Raw genomic sequence first — 18,056 nt, forward strand, 5'->3', positions numbered from 1 at the left:
AGTCAATCACTGCGATCAGGTGATTTCTGTCCCTCTCTCTGAGACGTCTCCACCTGTCCTCAGGTGTTTTGTCCCTCTCCTCATGAACAAACTGCTCCATCTGTCTCAGGTCTGAAGGGTTCCTTCTCCAGATGTTTCAGCTCCTTCCACAGATGTTCATCAGGATTTAGGTCAGGGCTCAGAGGTCACTTCAGAACGGTCCAATGTTTGGTTCTGAGCCATTCTTGCTGTTTTGGGTCATTATCCTGTTGGAGGACCTGTGACCTGTGACTGACACCAAGCTTTCTGACTCTGAGCAGCACATTTAGCTCCAGGAAGCCTTGATAGTCTTGAGATTTCATTGGACCCTGAACAGATTCAGGACCTCCTGTGTCAGAACCAGAACAGAACCGAGCCTCCTCCATGTTCCTCTGTAGGTTCAGGGTTCTTCTCTTTGTTTCACAGAGCTGATGGGACTTGTTGTCAGAAAGCTCCAGTTTTGTCTCATCTGTCCAGAGGACGTTGTCTCAGAAGCTCTGTGGGTCGTCAGGATCCAGGGAGGTCGTCTCCGGTCCTGTGGACCTTAACCTTCTGAATAATCTGAGCCGCTGCAGTCAGAGGAACATCCAGCTGCTTGGAGACGGTCTTATAGTCTTTACCTTTAACAGGATGTCAGTAATTGTCTTTCTAAGCTCCTGAGACAACTCTGTCCCCAGCTTTCTGTGCTCCATGTTCAGTGAGGTACACACCATGATACCAAACAGCCCTGTGACTACCTGTCACCCTTTAAACAGACAGACTGACTGATTACAGGACTGAAGACACCTGTGATGCTGATTACAGGACACTCCTCAGTTTAACATGTCCCTGTGGACAGATTAGTCTTTTCTAGCAGTACCATCCTTTTTGTCAGGGTCAGTTTGATTTTTTTTTTTGTCAGTTTCAAAATTCAAACAGCTACAAATATTTTCTCTTAAAATTAGAGAAGAAAACCCAAGATTATATGGATACAAATAAATTTGTGTGTTCAGAGAAAAGCTGGTCACTTTGATGAACACAACGATAAGAAACAGCCCGCCTCGAGACAGGGTGGTGGACTCTTAGGAAACAGCACAGTCAGATTTTGTTTCACCTCCACCTCAAAGTTTGATAGACTTCTCAGCTCAATTTAAACGCTTTAACGAGAGGGTTCAAACTTCATTTTCTCTGCTTCAAAGCTGACAAATCACTTCGGCATGAGATCTTGTCCCACCCCTGTTGGACTTTCACATTTGTCCATTAAAAATCTTTATATTTGCAGGATGGCAAACTACCAACAAAAAAACCCAACAGTTGTAAAACTTTTGTAAATTCTGTAATCGTTTAGTGATTCTGTGTGCAGTCAGTCCATAATGTCATTTAAAACTTTCACCACAGTGTCAAAATCTCACTTCGGCCGAGGCAGTTTTGCAGATTTTTGGCTCTTCAGATTTTAAAGTTGTGTTCGGAGAAGTCATAGCACTTGCTGACTTGCACAAACCTCTGTGAGAAGTCGACCGACGGAGTCGGGTGGTCTAAGCATATTCAGCTGAACCCCTGCTGCTGCGGGATTACAAGTTCACCGGCGCGCCGCTCTCCCCTCCAATCATCCTCTGCCTTCAGGCAGATCCTAAAGCCAAGCGGTACAGGTGGCAATGTGGCAGACACACCATCATTAGAGGTTTTGTCAGTTTGGCTGTGAACTGGGCGTCTCTGCTCCTTCTCCTCACATTTCCTGTTTGGTTTTGATCAAACTGAACTCTGATGACCAGGAGAATCTTAAATAAATCCTGTTACATTTGCTTTAACATGATATATCTGACCCACATTGTGTTCAAGCTGTCGTACTCTCAGCTTTGCTCATTTCTGTCCAATACTGGGACTATACAGTACTCTAGCAAGGTCACTGATCATACCACACTGTAGGCTTTCTTGTTCAAAGCTTCATGATGTGTTTATGTTGGCTGAAAGGCAATTTTTTTTCTGAGTGTGTTAAAGTCACTCATTAGGTATCAAAAAAGCAAAAATGAGAAAGGGCTTTTTTTTGTTTTTCTTTTGCTAAATAGTTAAGGTTCCACTTATTACCTCCACCAAGGAGGTTGAGTTTTCTGTAGTTTGTCTGTCTGTCTGTGTACAAGATTACTCAAAAAAGTTAGGAACAAATTTTCATGAAAGTTTCAAGAAACGTCAATCATGATACGAGGGTCAAGATCACAAATGAGCTCGTGCTCTAACTCTGCAGCTGTAGAACAGGAAGGTTAAATTCCACAGCTGGACACCTCATGGGTCGCAGATGATGCCTGTTGATGTCAAGGTTCATGGGGTCAAAGGTAACCCCTTTGTTAAAACCTCCTCTCTGCTCCTACATGTGACCCTTTTGTTTCCTCCACCAAGGAGGTTCTGTTTCCTGTCGCGTCCGTTGGTTTGTCTGTCTGTCTGTCAGCAAAGATCAGGTAAAAACTAAAGAACAGATTTGGAGGAAATGTTCAGGAAATGTTGAGGTTGTTACAAAAACAATTGATAACATTTGGGTTCGGATCCAGATCACGATCTGTATCATACAGTTTTTTTATTCACTCTTTGGCCTTGGAGGAGGTTTGCGCTGTCTTCGTTCATCATGTTTTAACTTGCAGTGCAGGAAAATCTACTGAACGTCTGCGTTACAACCCGGTATTGAAGTTGATGTGGATTTTATGTGATGGATCTACCAACTCGTTTAACCCTAAATTAAGATTTTGTGATTTGGTAACTGCCAGCTGCTTTCAGAAGAAACATCATTTGTTTAATGAAGTCCATCTGTGCGTCATCAGTCACATCATCTCAGTATCTAATCACTAGTTGAAGAAGGCTCCAGCTAGTGATTTGCAAAATTACTAACTTATATGGGTGGTAATCTCCCGATTCGATTCATAAAATTTCACTAATTAAATAGGAAAAATGTCCTAAATTTTTGGAATGTTTACAAATTTCTGCAAAAATACAGCAAAAGGATGATTAGTAAAGTGCTTAAAAAATTGCCTGACAGCAGAATATCTGATTTCCTGCAGAATCTCACAAATTCCTGTCATGCTTCTCTTGATGTATTTTCATGTTGAAGAGTTTGCTCATCGTTCGTATTTTCTTGTTCAGTTTCAGTCATTTTGTACCAAATGAATTGACAGAAAAGGAGTTAAGATTTTTGGTTTCAGCAGAGCTGTCTGCTCCCCTCCCTGCTGCTAAATGAATATTGTTTTGTTTTTTGTTGATTACACTGCTTTTTCGATTGTTTGGAGCCGAAATTAAAATACTAGAAATCTGATTAGTTGCGCGGCCCTTGTGCATGTTGTCCCACCTCGTCCCATGCCATAAATTGTCCCATCACTGCACTTCGGCACATCGCAACAGGATGTTAATAACAAAAAAAAAATTAATTCTATTTTTGGCACTTTTTACAGTTGATTCAAAATAGTTTATGTTCACTTCGTGATACACTGAAAAATAAAAAAAGTTACAACCTTCAACTCTACTAAGTGCTCCACAAATCAAGGGGCACTATAGGCAGGTTGAGGGCACAAAGTTCTGGAGATAAACACATTAGAGTTTGGCTACAAATATATTAATATTATATATATATTAGTGCAGATCACCTAAATTCATTGACTACTCTTGAGGAGAATTATTCAGAACTAGGAACAGAGATCAGAGTGTTTATTAAAAGAACTGTTTTAAGCCATTTGTGCAACAACACTGGTCTTCACTGGGAAAAAACAAAACTACAAAAAAAGTAAAAGAAAAACAACCTTCTACTCAAATAAAAACACAAGAATATAGTTGGGATCTGAAACCTCTCCAAACATACTGTAAGAAAAATGGTACTCTGTTTGTATGAGGAAAAACAAAAACGAGCTCTTTAACCATAGTTGAAAACACTGTGTTGCACAAATCGGTAACCCCAAGAAACACTGTCCACACACTGAAGCATGGTGGCGGCAGCGTCATGATGTGGGTAGGGATGGTCTTTGCAGGGCATGGGAAATTAATCAGGCAAATTCTTAAAGCAAAATCCATTTTAGTCTGGTCCAGAATAAATTTCATTTTTCTATCGGCACACAGGTAAAGCAGCACTGCAGGGGTGTAAGAAAACACTCGGTTGTTGTCACTCAGCACAGAAGAACAGTTTGGTTAGGAAAGGTTCAAAATCTCTGTGACTAAATGTATTAAGCTTCTATAGACACTCCACGGCTGTGGGTAGGAGACAGATGTGAACCTTCAACGTTTTAATCAAAAAATACAAATCACTAAAAATACATATTTAAATACTTCATTGTAAAGTTATGAAAGGGGAAAAGAACGTGGAATATTTTTTTTAAAGCTCTGGATTTTTCATATCAAAAAGTTAATTTAAAGGATAAATCCTTTCATGTTAGTGCACGGGTTATATTTGTTCGTACTGCAGTTTGATAACGTGCCGTGCTGACTGGAGTACAGGGAGAGCAGAGCCAGGACGGAGTTCCGGTCGTGTCGAGTTTGCCCCTCGTGACAGTCGGTTGGGTCGACGCTCGCTGAGATTCGCGACCAAAGGCTCAGCATATTGTTGTCAGCGGTGGCAAAGCAAGTTGGTAAAGATGATTTTTCCGGGACAGAAGGGCCCCCTGGTTTAAACAGTCAGTGCCGGGCACTGCAACATCTGACGGAAGCTGTCGAGTAAAGCTTTTTATTCCGCGTGTCAAAAGGGCAGAATAAAAAAGCAATATTTATGCTGGTGGTAGGTGAAGGAATGGGGCGGATGTGCTGACAGCATCAAGCTGTTCCGAGGCGCAGATGTACTGGAGCTGAAATTCTGCCCTGAAAAAATTCCTGCTGAGGAAGATGGACAGTGTGGACAGAATCATTCTCAGTGATCTTTTATCGGTGAGGTGAGAAAAGCAGAACAGGAGCAGTGAGACTTCAAGCTCAGCAGTCTGTTGGCAAAGAACATGGCTGACAGTGTTAGAAAAAAAAAAAGGAATGATGAATGTCGTAATAACAGAGACCACTCCGGTGGAAGAAAATGAAGCCGACTAATAATGAATTAATGAATAAATGTAGATTTGTTATTACAATGGGACTCAGTTTTGCTGCTCTAGTTGTTTAAAAGTTGATTATTTTTAGTTTTTGCATAATCAATATCACAAAAAAACAGTTTGGATAAATTGTCGACTATTAAATTTAAGGTGGCCTTCATTAATGCTCTTCCTGCCAATAATATACAGTATTTGGCCGGTCACATTAAATCCCACGCCAAGATGCTAAAGCAAAGAGAAAGTGGTGTTCTTTGTTCTGCATGCTTTTTAAGATCGGCGGTTTGTGTGTTAATCTGGGTTGTAGTTTAAGTTAAAAACCGTTCAAGAAAGTTGTAGCATAGGGGGGTATAAGTATAGTCTGATTTGGACCCAGTTGTTAAATTCCAGCAGGATCAATATTTGCACTTTATGGGATCTGCTGCAGCTTCCCTTTCTGCCTGCAGACAGGAAACAATATCACAAGTAAGAGTAGAAAATCACCATGGCTGTCAGTTTTACTGAGGGAAACTAGAGGTTTTAATGCAGACTGGCTGGGGTTTTTATTCGTTCATTCTTCCTGTGGAAACTTTGAAACCTGTCTGTGTCTTTTCAGAGACAGAGGTGATTGTTTAAGTCTGGAATGTAAAGCGTTACTCCAAATTGAAACACGAACTGAGGGCACAGAAAATAAATAATCTGAGATCCAGTTTGACAGATCCACTCCTTAATAATCTGGAACAGAGTACCCCCCCCCACCACCACCACCCCTTTCTGTCTTTTTATTTAACGATGGTCACATAATGACTGACTCTAGCACAGCAGATACCACTAAACCAATTAATAAGTAGATAATCCACATTAGTCTGTTTAAATACCTGATGCAGTTTGGTTATAGTTATCCCTTCTGAAGACGCAGCCACATTGGGAGACGAGCATTGAGTTGGTCATAGTTGGTCAAAACAGTTTAATAACAATACCACAGAAGAAGAAATAAAGCGGCGGGGCTCCCCATTTTAAAGTAACACAACCACGATAACAGAGTTTTCAAAGGTGTTACAGTCAGGTCAATCTGAATAACAAAACAAATGACATTCTGTGTAATTATAACACAAGAGAAATACAACCCAGTTACACTACCTCTTCAAAGCCAAACAGCTTTGTGATTTATAACACAAAATGTTTAGATGTTTGCAGCTCAAAACAACATGCCAGGCTCCTGACACCTCAAGTCATAAATATCGTAACTGACAACAAAAACTGGTTACCTACTATGCACCAGAATTATATTCCGTTTTGTTTTCTTTGTATATATTACAAAATCATATATCAGTTCCATTTTCAGAGGAGATAAGTTGATACTTTTATATTGCTTCTCATGTGTGCTGACGCTTTGGATGACAGCAGATTTTTTTTTTTTTTGTTATTTATTTAAAGGAATTACAAACAACATCCAAACCTCGAGACTGTGTGAAAACACGGGCATTAAACGATGAATTTAATTTCGTGACGGTTCTGGGGAAAACGGGAACAGATGTGCGTTCTGTGAGGCAAAGAAAAAGCAGCAAAAATAGGAGCGACTTCACTTCCTGTTTTGACGGGTTTCTTTGTTGGATTTCTGGTCGATCATTAAATGAACTAACAAATGTTTATTAGTAATTAAGACAGCGATACGGTTTATGTGAATGATTGAGTAAAACATTGAGACTGTTGTAGGGCAATTTGACAGGAATCTGCTTTTCTGAAATCTACAAAATACTAAATTTCTCTCAGGTTAGTAAAATTTTCTGATCCTTAAAATCACAGATCATGTTCAGCCTTTGTCCTCGTGTATAAATGTTTTTTTTTTACCAGCTGTCAAAAGCAATAATAGCTAGGATTGGGGGTGTTGAATTCATCAGAAATGGGATTACCGTTTACGAACTCAACTGATCACTGATAGTTTTTACCATTTCAACATGAAAGCGTTGATCTCGGCTGTCAGAAAATGAAGCATTTCACTACTAAAGGGATGTAGAGAAAATTGTGGACTTTTAGGGAGTCCGTTTTACCACAATCCAAGGTCTTAGAGACAAACGTCATCATTATGTAGGAAAAGAACACGCCGTTTTTCTTTGCCTGTTCCCCTCAGCTGTCATAGCAAACGTTTTTCTGCCTTGAAAACGGGAGAAAAAAAGACATTCATTATAGTTCATGACACTGCAAAATTGCGACACTGTATTTTTCCTCTGAAAATTTGTACAGAACTACAAAAGAGGTTTGACTATTATAACTTTGTAGAGATTTTTCTTCTGGTTTGTTGCATACTAGGTGTTTAACCCTGGGTCAAGAAAGTTTGCTAAGTGGCCAGAGTTTTTCTTAGTGAGGGCCAGCCTTTAATGTAAAAAAAAAAAATGGTAATAGTAAAATGAATAAACTGATGACAGATTTAGACCTAATTATCCTGTCAGTATCATCTCATACCATATTTAATAAAATCTGTTATGATTCATTTTTTAGATTATTATTTAAAATTTCTTGCTGAATTAATTGGCAGTTTTTCTGCAAAATGATTTTTGAAGACATAGTTGCACAATATGATTCTGATTGGCCAATTTAGTAGTGAAATTGGTGGAAAATGTTTGTAGGAAATGAAAAGTTAAACCTAAAATTTTTGGTCTGGGAAGAAAAAAAAAAACTTCACAAGCCTCAAATGCAGAGGTGACTTGGTAAATTGCAGCTAAAGGAACCTGAATAACCCCCACACCACAGGCGGTGTGTACTAACTCAAATGGTATACCAAAGTTTTAATGCCTTCATGAGCTAAAATCAGACTTAATTAAAGAAATCTCAGTTTGCTGCATGACTTTGACTCGTGAACCGGAAGACTTCTGGAACAACATCCTTTAGACCAGTGGTCTCCAAGCTTGGTCCTCGAGGGCCACCATCCTGCAGGTTTTACTTGTTTCTCTGCTCCAACACACCTGATTTGAATCAGTGTCATTAACAGGCTTCTGCAGAACATGAAGATGTGATTAAACCACTGAATCAGGTGTGATGGAGCAGAGAAACAAGGAAAACATGCAGGATGGTGGCCCTCCAGGACCAGGATTGGAGACCCCTGCTTTAGACAGATGAGATCAAAGTAGAGATGTTTACCCAGAATGCACAGCAGCATGTCTGGAGCAAACCAAACACAGCATATCAGCACAAATACCTGTCAGCAACTATCAAGCATGGTGGTGGTGTGGTGATGGTTTGGGCTTGTTTTGAAGCCATAGGACATGACTAACCCCGTCTAACCCCTTAGAGGGCGAGTTTCATGTCTTGACGCTTGGTGGGTATTATTGGTTCTGGAGAGACCATAGATCAAACCCAGATGGTCCAAAGAGATGTCAATCAAAAGGGGAGGGCCTGCACAGCCATTTTGAAACCATAGTTTTGAAAGAACCGCACCACTTTGAATTCAAAATTAAGTGTGACGGGCCGTTGGCTTTTTAACCGGTTATTTGGACCATTACAGCACGTTGATTCTTCTCTTTCGCAGCCGTTCTGTTGTCGATCAGCTGCTGTGTTTGGGACCACTGTCCTGTTGCGCCGTGACCCGGTTTGGTCCTCCAGCTGTCGGACAGATAGCCTCACATTCGACCCTAGAATCATTTGGGTTAAACACCAGAAGCTCAACCTGACTGAAACGCCGTGGGACCTTCAGAGAGCTGAGCAGAAACAAAGTCTGCAAGTCTCAGAAGTAATGTTGTGAAAAAGAGTGGGCCAGAATTCCTCCACAACAATGTGTGAGACTGATAAAGTCAGACAGAAAACAACTTTTGAGAGTTATCGCAGCTGAAGGAGATTCTACAGGATGCTCATGTTCAAGACAGTTTCTCTCGCACCGCTTTTTCATTTTGGCTTTATTTCTATTTAACAAATGATGTCATGGTGGAATCTGTTGTGCATTTTTCTACCCTTGAGGCTAGATGTAAATGTTTAAAAAGCTGATAACTGGATCCGTTTTTATTATGTCCTGATGCATAAAGACCCAACTGAGAGAGGGTGGACTTTATGTCTTCTGTGCCCACCTTTCATGATCCCACCATCCCGCTGAAGCCGGCTCATCCCAAAAACGAGCAAAGGGTACAGTCGTGACGGCTTTGAGGCCACGCGCTTGCTCGGTTCCATAGCACCTTCGCTCGTCAGCCCGACCTCAAAGGGACTCAGAAGATCCTCTATCAAGGGCTCTGAAAACAAAACGAATCAGTGTGCTGCTGAGCGTCAGCGGTGCACCAGTAGGTGGCAGTACAGGCCAGCTGCCTTTTAACAGCCTGCCATCTCTGCATTGCAGCCCGTTAAGTGGCGTGACAGAGCCAACTAACCTAAATCATAATCTCTCAGTGACCTTTAATGTTCATGCACACCTCACCTACAGCTGTTACAGAAGCATGTAATAATAGGAGTTTGGGATCTTTCTGCTCCGTTTGGCTTGTCAGGACGGTTGTAGGAACCAGCCGAGCCGGACTCCCGTTACCAAGCTGCTCGGTTTGAACGATGAGTTCACTTAATCACCAATGCACTGTGGGCGCTCGAGAGGCTTCAGTCTGCCTGGTTAGTATGAACGCAACATAATAAGTCCGCCATTTATCCTCCGCCGGCTGCATCGGGTTCAAGGCCCGAGATGATAGAGAATATTTTTCAGCTAATGGTAGAAAGTCCTCCTGCCAGCAACAAGCAGAAAGTAATTACCGCAAGGGAAACTGAAGAAGCTTTTGCCAGGCTCGAGGACGTGAACCGCAGCTCCTTCCGTCAGCGTGCTGGCACGTTTACAAGTTTTCCTCACTACGACAGCGTGCGCCTGTAACTCCCCCGCCCGCTCGTTCTGCGTTTGACATTTTCTTCTGAGGCCCGTCACGAGCTTCAGACGCACACTGTGGGCCAGTAATTACTACGATGATGAGTCACAGATTCATTCGGGCAGCTTCTCGATTGGGCTCTGGCGTCTTAAGAACACGGAGCTGTGGCTTGTTTCGCGTTAACGTTTTCCACGCAGCTTCCTCAAATGGTACAGCGGCGTTCTCCGGACCCAGCCACCTCTGTGGGATTTTCATTTTATTTTATATACTTTACAGCACGTTTCTATTAATAGGCCGGGGAGCTCCGTGCAGCTGAACAAGCAGAAAAGAGAAGCCGAGTCATCCATCCCTCCCCGGAACAAGCAGCTCCACTAACAGAAACAAAACGATCATCAGAAAGAAAGTGCTAAATAATTAAACACCAGGAAAAGAAGAAAAACTACCTTGCTAGATGAGTTTTGCTTTAATTACAAGTTTGTTTGTTTTGTGTTATGTATGGAACAGGTGAGAAAACTCAAGTCTAGATTAAAATTGTTCCATTTTATTCACCTGTTGACTATTTCTATTGATTTATCAGTCAACATAAACCTCTTTAGGTGCCAGAGGGGAGTTTGATTCCTACAGAAGAATCTAGTTATCTTTTATGGCTGAATAAACATTGTGATTACAGAATTAAAAACAAATTTGGAGCATTTGTCATTTCTACATCTTTACCCTTTTTATGAGTGTTTTTAGAGCCATTTCCCCCTGGGAAAGAAGTGGCTGCGTAGTTATAGTTCATAATTGTTTACTTTTCGTCTGGTGTTTTTTTTTTTTTTTTTTTCTTTGAGGTTTCATTTGTTGGTTGTGAGAATAAGAAATTCATGACATGGTTTTAATGTGTTATCACTGTGAATAATATATACAGTAAGCTGCAAATGGATTCAGCCCCTTTTCTTTGTCCTGTTGCTCTGAAACCTGGAATTTAAAATTCATTTTAAGGGTTTTGTATCTTTTAATTTACAGGATATACATACTATTTTTGAAAATGCAAATGCAAATCAACAAAATCAAAATCAACAAGTAATAAGATGAACTCAGAAAACCTGAGTGTACGTAACTATTACCCCCATCTTTTTTTTCTGACCAGTTTCCCCAGTCCTGCTGATGGGAACCAACCCCACAGCAAGATGCTGCCACCGCCGTGCTTTACTGTGGGATGATGAGAGGTGTTAGGTTAGGTTTGTGCCAGACATTGTGTTCTCCGTGACAATCAAAAAGAGGTCAACTTTAGTATCATCTAGCCACAGCACCTTCTTCCACGTTTTTTGGGGAGTTTCCACTTTGCTTTTTTACAACTTCCAAATACTTCGTCTATTTTTATTTTTTATTTTTAAGTAATGATTTTGTCTTGGCCACTCTCCCATGAAGCCCTGCTCTGTGCAGCTTGTAGTCGACCTCTGGACAGATCCTCCCATCTCTGCAGAAGAGCTGCAGCTCCATCAGGGTTAGCTTTAGCCTCCTGGATGTTTCTCTGATTAATGCCCTCCCTGCTCGGCCTGTGAGCTTCGGTGGATGACCCCCTGTTGGGAGGTTTGTTGTGGTGGCATAATCATTTCATTTTCTAATAATGGATTTAATGGAGCTCTGTGGGATGTTTAGGGTTTGAAGGGTATTTTTTATATAACTCAACCCTGATCTGTAATTGTCCACAACTTTGTCTCTGACCTGTGTGGAGAACCCCTTGGTCTTCATGCTGTTTTTTTTTGCTGGTGGTAGCTCTTACTACTTAAAGCTCTTGCACTGGTGTTGATTCTGTTTGCCATCAGAAAATGTGTGTATATACTGAGATCATTTAATACTTACACACAGCTTCTAAATTTTACTGTCTTTGTACACTGGTGTACAAGGAAATTGTGGGCGCTCTATGCAAAAACAATGAACTATTAAAATAATATATACACTAATAATACAAACATGTACACAGTAGTTCAATTTACAAAGAAAAAAAAGGATTAAATGTGTGTTGGATTGTTTTTTTGTTTACGAATTTTAGCATAAAGCTTGTGCTGGAAAGCAGGATTGATATTAATGTAACTACACACACATCAACAGTAAAAATATTTTAAAAATGCTTTACGAAGTGATTTATAAGCTACCATCAAGAGTTTTCCTTTACAGCTGGATTCTTAATCAATAAAGACTGGTAAGCAGTGCTTGTGTCCAGGATTTTAAATTTTATTTTTATTTTACTTTGCTTTTCTTTTACTTTACTTTACTGAGCCTGCTTGAGAACCTTGGGCTGTACTCTAGAAACCTCATGAATGAAATGAATGATTTTTCTGCAAGTATCAGGAAAGTCTGATCTGTCTTGTTGCAAAAAAAAAAAAAAAAAAAAAACTTCAAGCAGTCCAACAAACTTTTTCCAGATTTCTAAAAAACAAACAAAAAGCTGAGGCTCTCGCCAGTCAAATGTTGGCTTTAATCCTTTTTTTGGATTCATCATGTCCTGGATGACTTCTTCACCAGCATACGTGATAAAGAATGGCATAATTTTGTCCCATGGGCTGAAGAGGTTGATGCAGATGGACACCTTTTGTAAATTCGAAATGCGATATTTTAATAATTTTGTAGATTTAACACAAAACCAGATGAAAATGTGCAATATTAAGTAATTAACTATGTTTATTTTTTATTATAGGGACAGTGGGTATATTGGTAGAAGGATGTTAGAGATGCAGCGGCCAGGAAAAAGACAAAGAGGAGACATATGGATGCAGTTGGAGAGGACATGGAGGTAGCTGGAGGGAGGACAGAGGACACAGAAGACAGAGTTAGATGGAGGAGGAGGACTCGCTGTGAAGACCCCTGAAAAGGGAACAGCCAAAAGAAAAAGTGCTACATTTATTATTTTTATTACAATTTCATGGCAAGAAAGACCACAAACCCTAACCAACTTTTACCAGAAGTAGACTTTTGGGTATAGCAGGTGTTTTGGAACCAATAAATTGCTGTTGATTCAATTATCAACGGAGGGAAATGGGACTTCATTCAGATAATCTTGTGTTGGCATAATTTACATACAATTAGATCACCTTTACTAGTGCCTCTTCAAACCTAATCTTCTTTGAATCATTTTGAGTGACTGCCGGCTTTACACTTTTTATCCCTTTGACCATACAGAAAACTCTCTTAGGTGGGACTCAAACTTTGAGTCGACAAACTTTTTACTTCGAGCGTCTACCGCCAGCCCACATGACCCCTTTTTAGTGACCACTTCCAATAAAAAATGACTCGTATTACACTTTGGTTCTTGAGTATAGACTAAAATGTATTTTACGAGCAAAAGAGCACCAAAGAATAATAAATCCAACAAATCAAAGAAATTGAGTGCTCTTGTTTTATTAGATTTAGAACTGCTTTTGCACAAAGATTCGTATAAATTCGTCCTTTCGCTAAAACCTTGTGTGCAGGCTCTCACCACTGGCAGCATCCCCGGCTTCATCGATGTGGTGATGAACCTGAACTCCCCCGCGCTTGTGGAAGACAACCTCATATGGCAGGCCAAAACAGCAGGGAAGAAGATCATCTTCTACGGAGATGACACCTGGGTGCGCCTCTTCCCAAAACACTTCATGGAGTACGATGGAACCACGTCCTTCTTCGTGTCCGACTATACCGAGGTATGAAGGAGTTAACCGGGCTGCAAACACAACAAGGTCTGAGTGATGTGTTTTTCTCTTAATATCAATAAAGGATTAAATCTCCAGGTGGTTCATGTGATACAGGAGTTTTAAAAATGACTCATAAAGAGTGATGAACAAAAATGACATAAACCTCTTTTCCCATTTGAGTCATAAGATTGATGTTTAAAATGAAATGGTTCAGGTATTTGGTTTGAAGCTTGGAGCAACTCACAAACCACACAGCTGTCATATTAAAAAAAAAAAGATTTCGGAGGAGCCAGAAAGTTTGTGTGATTAAGAAGAAGAAAAAAGTGAGACGTGTAAGAATGAAAACTTCTAGAGGTGAGATTGCAGCGGATGTTTAAAGTCTACACACGCCTGATAATATGTGGAAAAATGAAACCACGATCAGTCATTTCCAAACATTTTTTACCTTTACAGTGATGTAAATCCTGTACAACTTAGCTGAAAAAAAAAAGTGGGGAAAAGTATATAAAAATATTAAAAAAGATTCAATAAGCTAATTGCATACAATGAGGGAAATGATTATTTGATCTCCTGGTGATTTTGTAAGTTTAGACACTTGAGAAGTAATGAACAGTTTCTAATTTTGTGGTAGTTTCATTTTAACAGTGAGACATAATATTACCTAAAAAAATGCATTAGATAAAAGTTTAAAATTGTTTTAAAAATCAGTGAAGGAATAAGTATTTCATCCCTACAACCCATCCAGAATTCAGGCTCCCACAGGTTGGTTATGTGCCCTTAAGGCACAAGAATGTCCATCGGTCAATGACTTAATCAATCTCAGACGCTCCAAAACTCTTATTTGTTATGTGAACAAAGCCCACCAGTCCACAGAATCAGGTTCTTCCATTCCAATCTCTCCACCACCTTGGGCAAGACCAAAGAGCTGTCAAAGGACATCAGGGACAAGATGGAATATCTGGACAAGGACGGAATGAGCAACAAGAAGCTTGGCGAGAACCGTAAAATGAAGCGCCACCGAGATCTTTCCTCACAGGGTGAGAACAACCATGAGAAAGATGAGCGATCAGCCCACAACTACTTGGGAGGAGACTGTCCATGATCTGGAGGCTGCTGGGACCATAGTCACCAAGAACACCAATGGTACCACACTGGGCTGTAATGGATTGAAGTCTTGCAGCACCCACATTCACATGTACTGTTTGTTTATTGGCAAAACGAAGGCCCACCTTATGTTCACAGGCAAACTCAAGACAGGTCTGTACATGTGCCTGATTGAGCAGGGGCCCCTAAATGCGCTACAATTTTTCGATCCATTGCAGCGTAGTTTGTTACCATCTTGTCCCCGCTGTCCTTTCACAGGTCTTTGGTCTTGCGCATGGTGGTGGAGAGGTTGGAAAGCAGGAAATTGATTTTGTGGACCGGCGGGCTTAATAGAGATCAGAGATATCCGAAATCAATTAAGTCATTAATTGATAACACCACATGGGCTCATGATCAATTCGTGGGAGCCTGAAATCAGGCTGGGTTGTCGGGGATCAAAGACCTTTTTCACTCAATGATTTGCAAATCACTTTTTGACTTTATATAACATGTTCTTTTTTCTGTTTTTTTTTTTTTTATTGTTATGTTTCTCTTTGTTATAACAAAACTGCCATAAAAATCGAGACTGTTCATTTCTTTATAAGTGGGCAAGCTTACAAAATCAGCAGGGGATCAAAAAAATCATTTCTCCCACTGTAAGAGTGCACACTCTCAAACTAATAATTTGTTTAAGCACCTTTTGGTTTAATTACATCCTTCAGTGTTTCTGGGAACACACCTGCCATCAATTAAAGCGACTCGGATCAACCTAAAATAAAGTTCAGCCATCCCTGCAGGAGTCTGCTGATATTTACTTGGGTGCATCCTACAGGAAAATCCATCCACATGTGATAACTACCTCGTGTGTTATCATAACGTCTTGACTGTGGGCTAGGGAGGCCTTTTCTTACAAAGAACAACATCCAGGTCTGGGTAAATATTGCAAAAAATATGTTAAGTCCTCCTAAAGCATGTAAGAAAATGTATTTTGGTTTGATGAAACCAAAATTGAACATTTAGGCCATAATTTCACAAGGTACGTTTGGTGCAGGGACAAGACTGAATCACCAAAAGAACCCCATACTCATGGTGTAACACAGTGGTGGCAGCATCATGATGCAGAGCTGCTTTTCTTCAGCTGGAACCGAGGTTTTTATTTCAGATTTATTGCCCTAAAGTCTTCAGTTGTCTGCTAGAAAGCAAAAGATGGAGAGGAATTGAATTTGTCACAATGACAGTGACTCCAAGAATACATCCAAATCAACAACAACAAAAAAATGGTTTGGCCCAAAGGAAATTAAAGTTTTGGAATGTCCTAGCAAGGAGAGGGCTGTTCACAAGAGATGCCCTCACAGTCTGTCAGACTTGGAGCATTTTTGGAAGGAAGAGTGGGCAAATATTACAAAGCCAAGGTGTGCTGATAGACTCCTTCCTCCGAAGACTAAACGTTGTAATTAAATCAGAAGGTGCAATTTCAGGGTGTGTACATTTACACAATCGGCTACTTGCTGCTTTTTATTTTTCATATTTTTCCTGTATGAAAGAGGTTTTTTTCACTTGAATTGTACAGGATATATGTCACAGTAAAGCTGGAAAAAGTTTGAAATGATTTGTCATGATTATTATTATTTTTTTATCATCACAAAACCCATTTGTTTTATCTGGGGAGTGTAGACATTGTATATCCCCTGTATACGTTGACATGCTGTATAGTAGTAAATGTGTCTCTGTTGCAATCTAGGTTGACAACAATGTAACCCGTCACTTGGACAGCACCCTTAAGAGGGATGACTGGGACATTTTGATCCTCCACTACCTGGGGCTGGACCACATCGGTCACATCAGTGGACCCCACAGTTCACTCATCCAACCCAAACTGCTGGAGATGGATGACATCCTGAAGAAGATCCACAGTTCTCTTGTTTCAAAGGTACATGAAACGTGTTCCCTTCAGTAACAGCTTCTGAATTCTGTCGAGTTGTTTATTTTGGTTTCAGTTTTAAAGCATCGTGACTACTTTGTAAGTAAAACGGAGCACTAAGCTGTTAAAGAGCCAGATGTTTTTATCTTGGATTAGCTGTTTGATGCATAGAGTTAAAAATAAAGAAAGAGCACTCTCTCTCATCGTCTAATCAGAATTTGTGATGTCGTGGAGGAGCCAAAATGGCCGCCAAACTGGGTGCAATGTCAACAAACACGTGTGCGTCAAAGAAAAGACATGCTGTCTTTGATGATGTAGGTCTTCAGCTGTACACGAGATCCTCCTGAAATTCACCACACTGGTGTAAAATCCTGTCAGCTCCATGAAAAAAAAACACAATGAAAGCAGAAGGAGGCAGAGGAGAGTCAGATATCAGCAGGAAGATGAAGTTAGGAGAATGTGGATCGGACAGATGGATTGTCAGCATACAGGTCTGGAATATCCTCCACTTCTTTATCAAATAAAGGAACAACACTGGTGTCAAAGTTTACAATTTAAACCAACACAATCATATGTTGGAGGATCCAGACCGGAAGGAGCAGAAGCTTCAGGGAAATCAGGACATGAAGACTTTAATTCTAGATCCAAATTATTGATTAGACATGCAACAGAAGTTAATCTCATAAATTTGGTGATTAAGACGGCCACTTTCTACATTCCCTGTAGAAAAATCAAAGATAGAAAGTGTCAGCGTGAACACAGTGGATTTACCAAGTGTCAAAATGTTTTAAAGGTAGTTTTTCTTGATAAATTGACTAAATTCTCACACAATTGCATATTGTAGAGTTACTTACCAATCGAAGGATATTCCAGATGCTTTTTTGCATTTATTGGTGCACACAACTCAGGCGTGCCGCTACAATAAGACGTCTGATTCCTGTTTTGGTCACGGCGGCGATTGTCCACTGAGTCACACGATCATGTGACGAGTTCTCCCTCTGTTTTTAACTCTGTGGTTTGATGTAACAGAGTTGAAACAAGTACCTGGTCAGGAAGAAAAAACTGATCACCAGATTTGATTGTAAAGGAAGTCCTGAAATAGTCATTTTAAAGTAAACACTGGTCACCTGTAGCCTCCTAATAATGCGTTTTTAGTTCCTATGTTATTTTTAGCTGAAAATCTTGAATCTTAATGAATACTTGGAACAAGAAGCAAGTAATGTCAAGATCTCCTCCACATTTTTAATACAGCTGTCACATTGTTTTACACTAACACTATTTTGTGGCATTTATTGGTCAACAAATTCACATAGTGTATGTATTTATATTTAGAAATTTGAATTAGTTTTAATTATATGTTAGCAAACCATTACATAGTGGCCTCAGAGCACTTTAAGCTTGGACCTTAACAGTCTTAGAGAAAGAAGTCTTAACTTTTTTACCTTGAACAAAGTTATACTTCTAAAAAAATGAATGTAGAAAGTTTCAAAAATCTTTTTAGAGGCGTCGTCGATGCAGCTGAATTAAATGGAATGAAGCGCGTCAAATCCATTCTGCA

At 40.1% G+C, this 18,056-nt stretch overlaps 1 protein-coding gene across 1 annotated transcript in view; it reads left to right on the forward strand.

Moving 5' to 3' along the window:
• The window catches only part of pigg (phosphatidylinositol glycan anchor biosynthesis class G), a 113,139-nt gene that overhangs the window by 13,817 nt on the left and 81,266 nt on the right, over positions 1–18,056 (forward strand). The window contains exons 3-4 of the mRNA XM_017437705.3: positions 13,294–13,503; positions 16,319–16,507. Coding sequence (XP_017293194.1) covers positions 13,294–13,503; positions 16,319–16,507 — 399 coding nt within the window. The remainder of the gene's footprint in view (positions 1–13,293; positions 13,504–16,318; positions 16,508–18,056) is intronic.

The sequence above is a fragment of the Kryptolebias marmoratus genome, linkage group LG9 (assembly GCF_001649575.2).
Source record: "Kryptolebias marmoratus isolate JLee-2015 linkage group LG9, ASM164957v2, whole genome shotgun sequence".
NCBI classification, from domain to species: domain Eukaryota; kingdom Metazoa; phylum Chordata; class Actinopteri; order Cyprinodontiformes; family Rivulidae; genus Kryptolebias; species Kryptolebias marmoratus.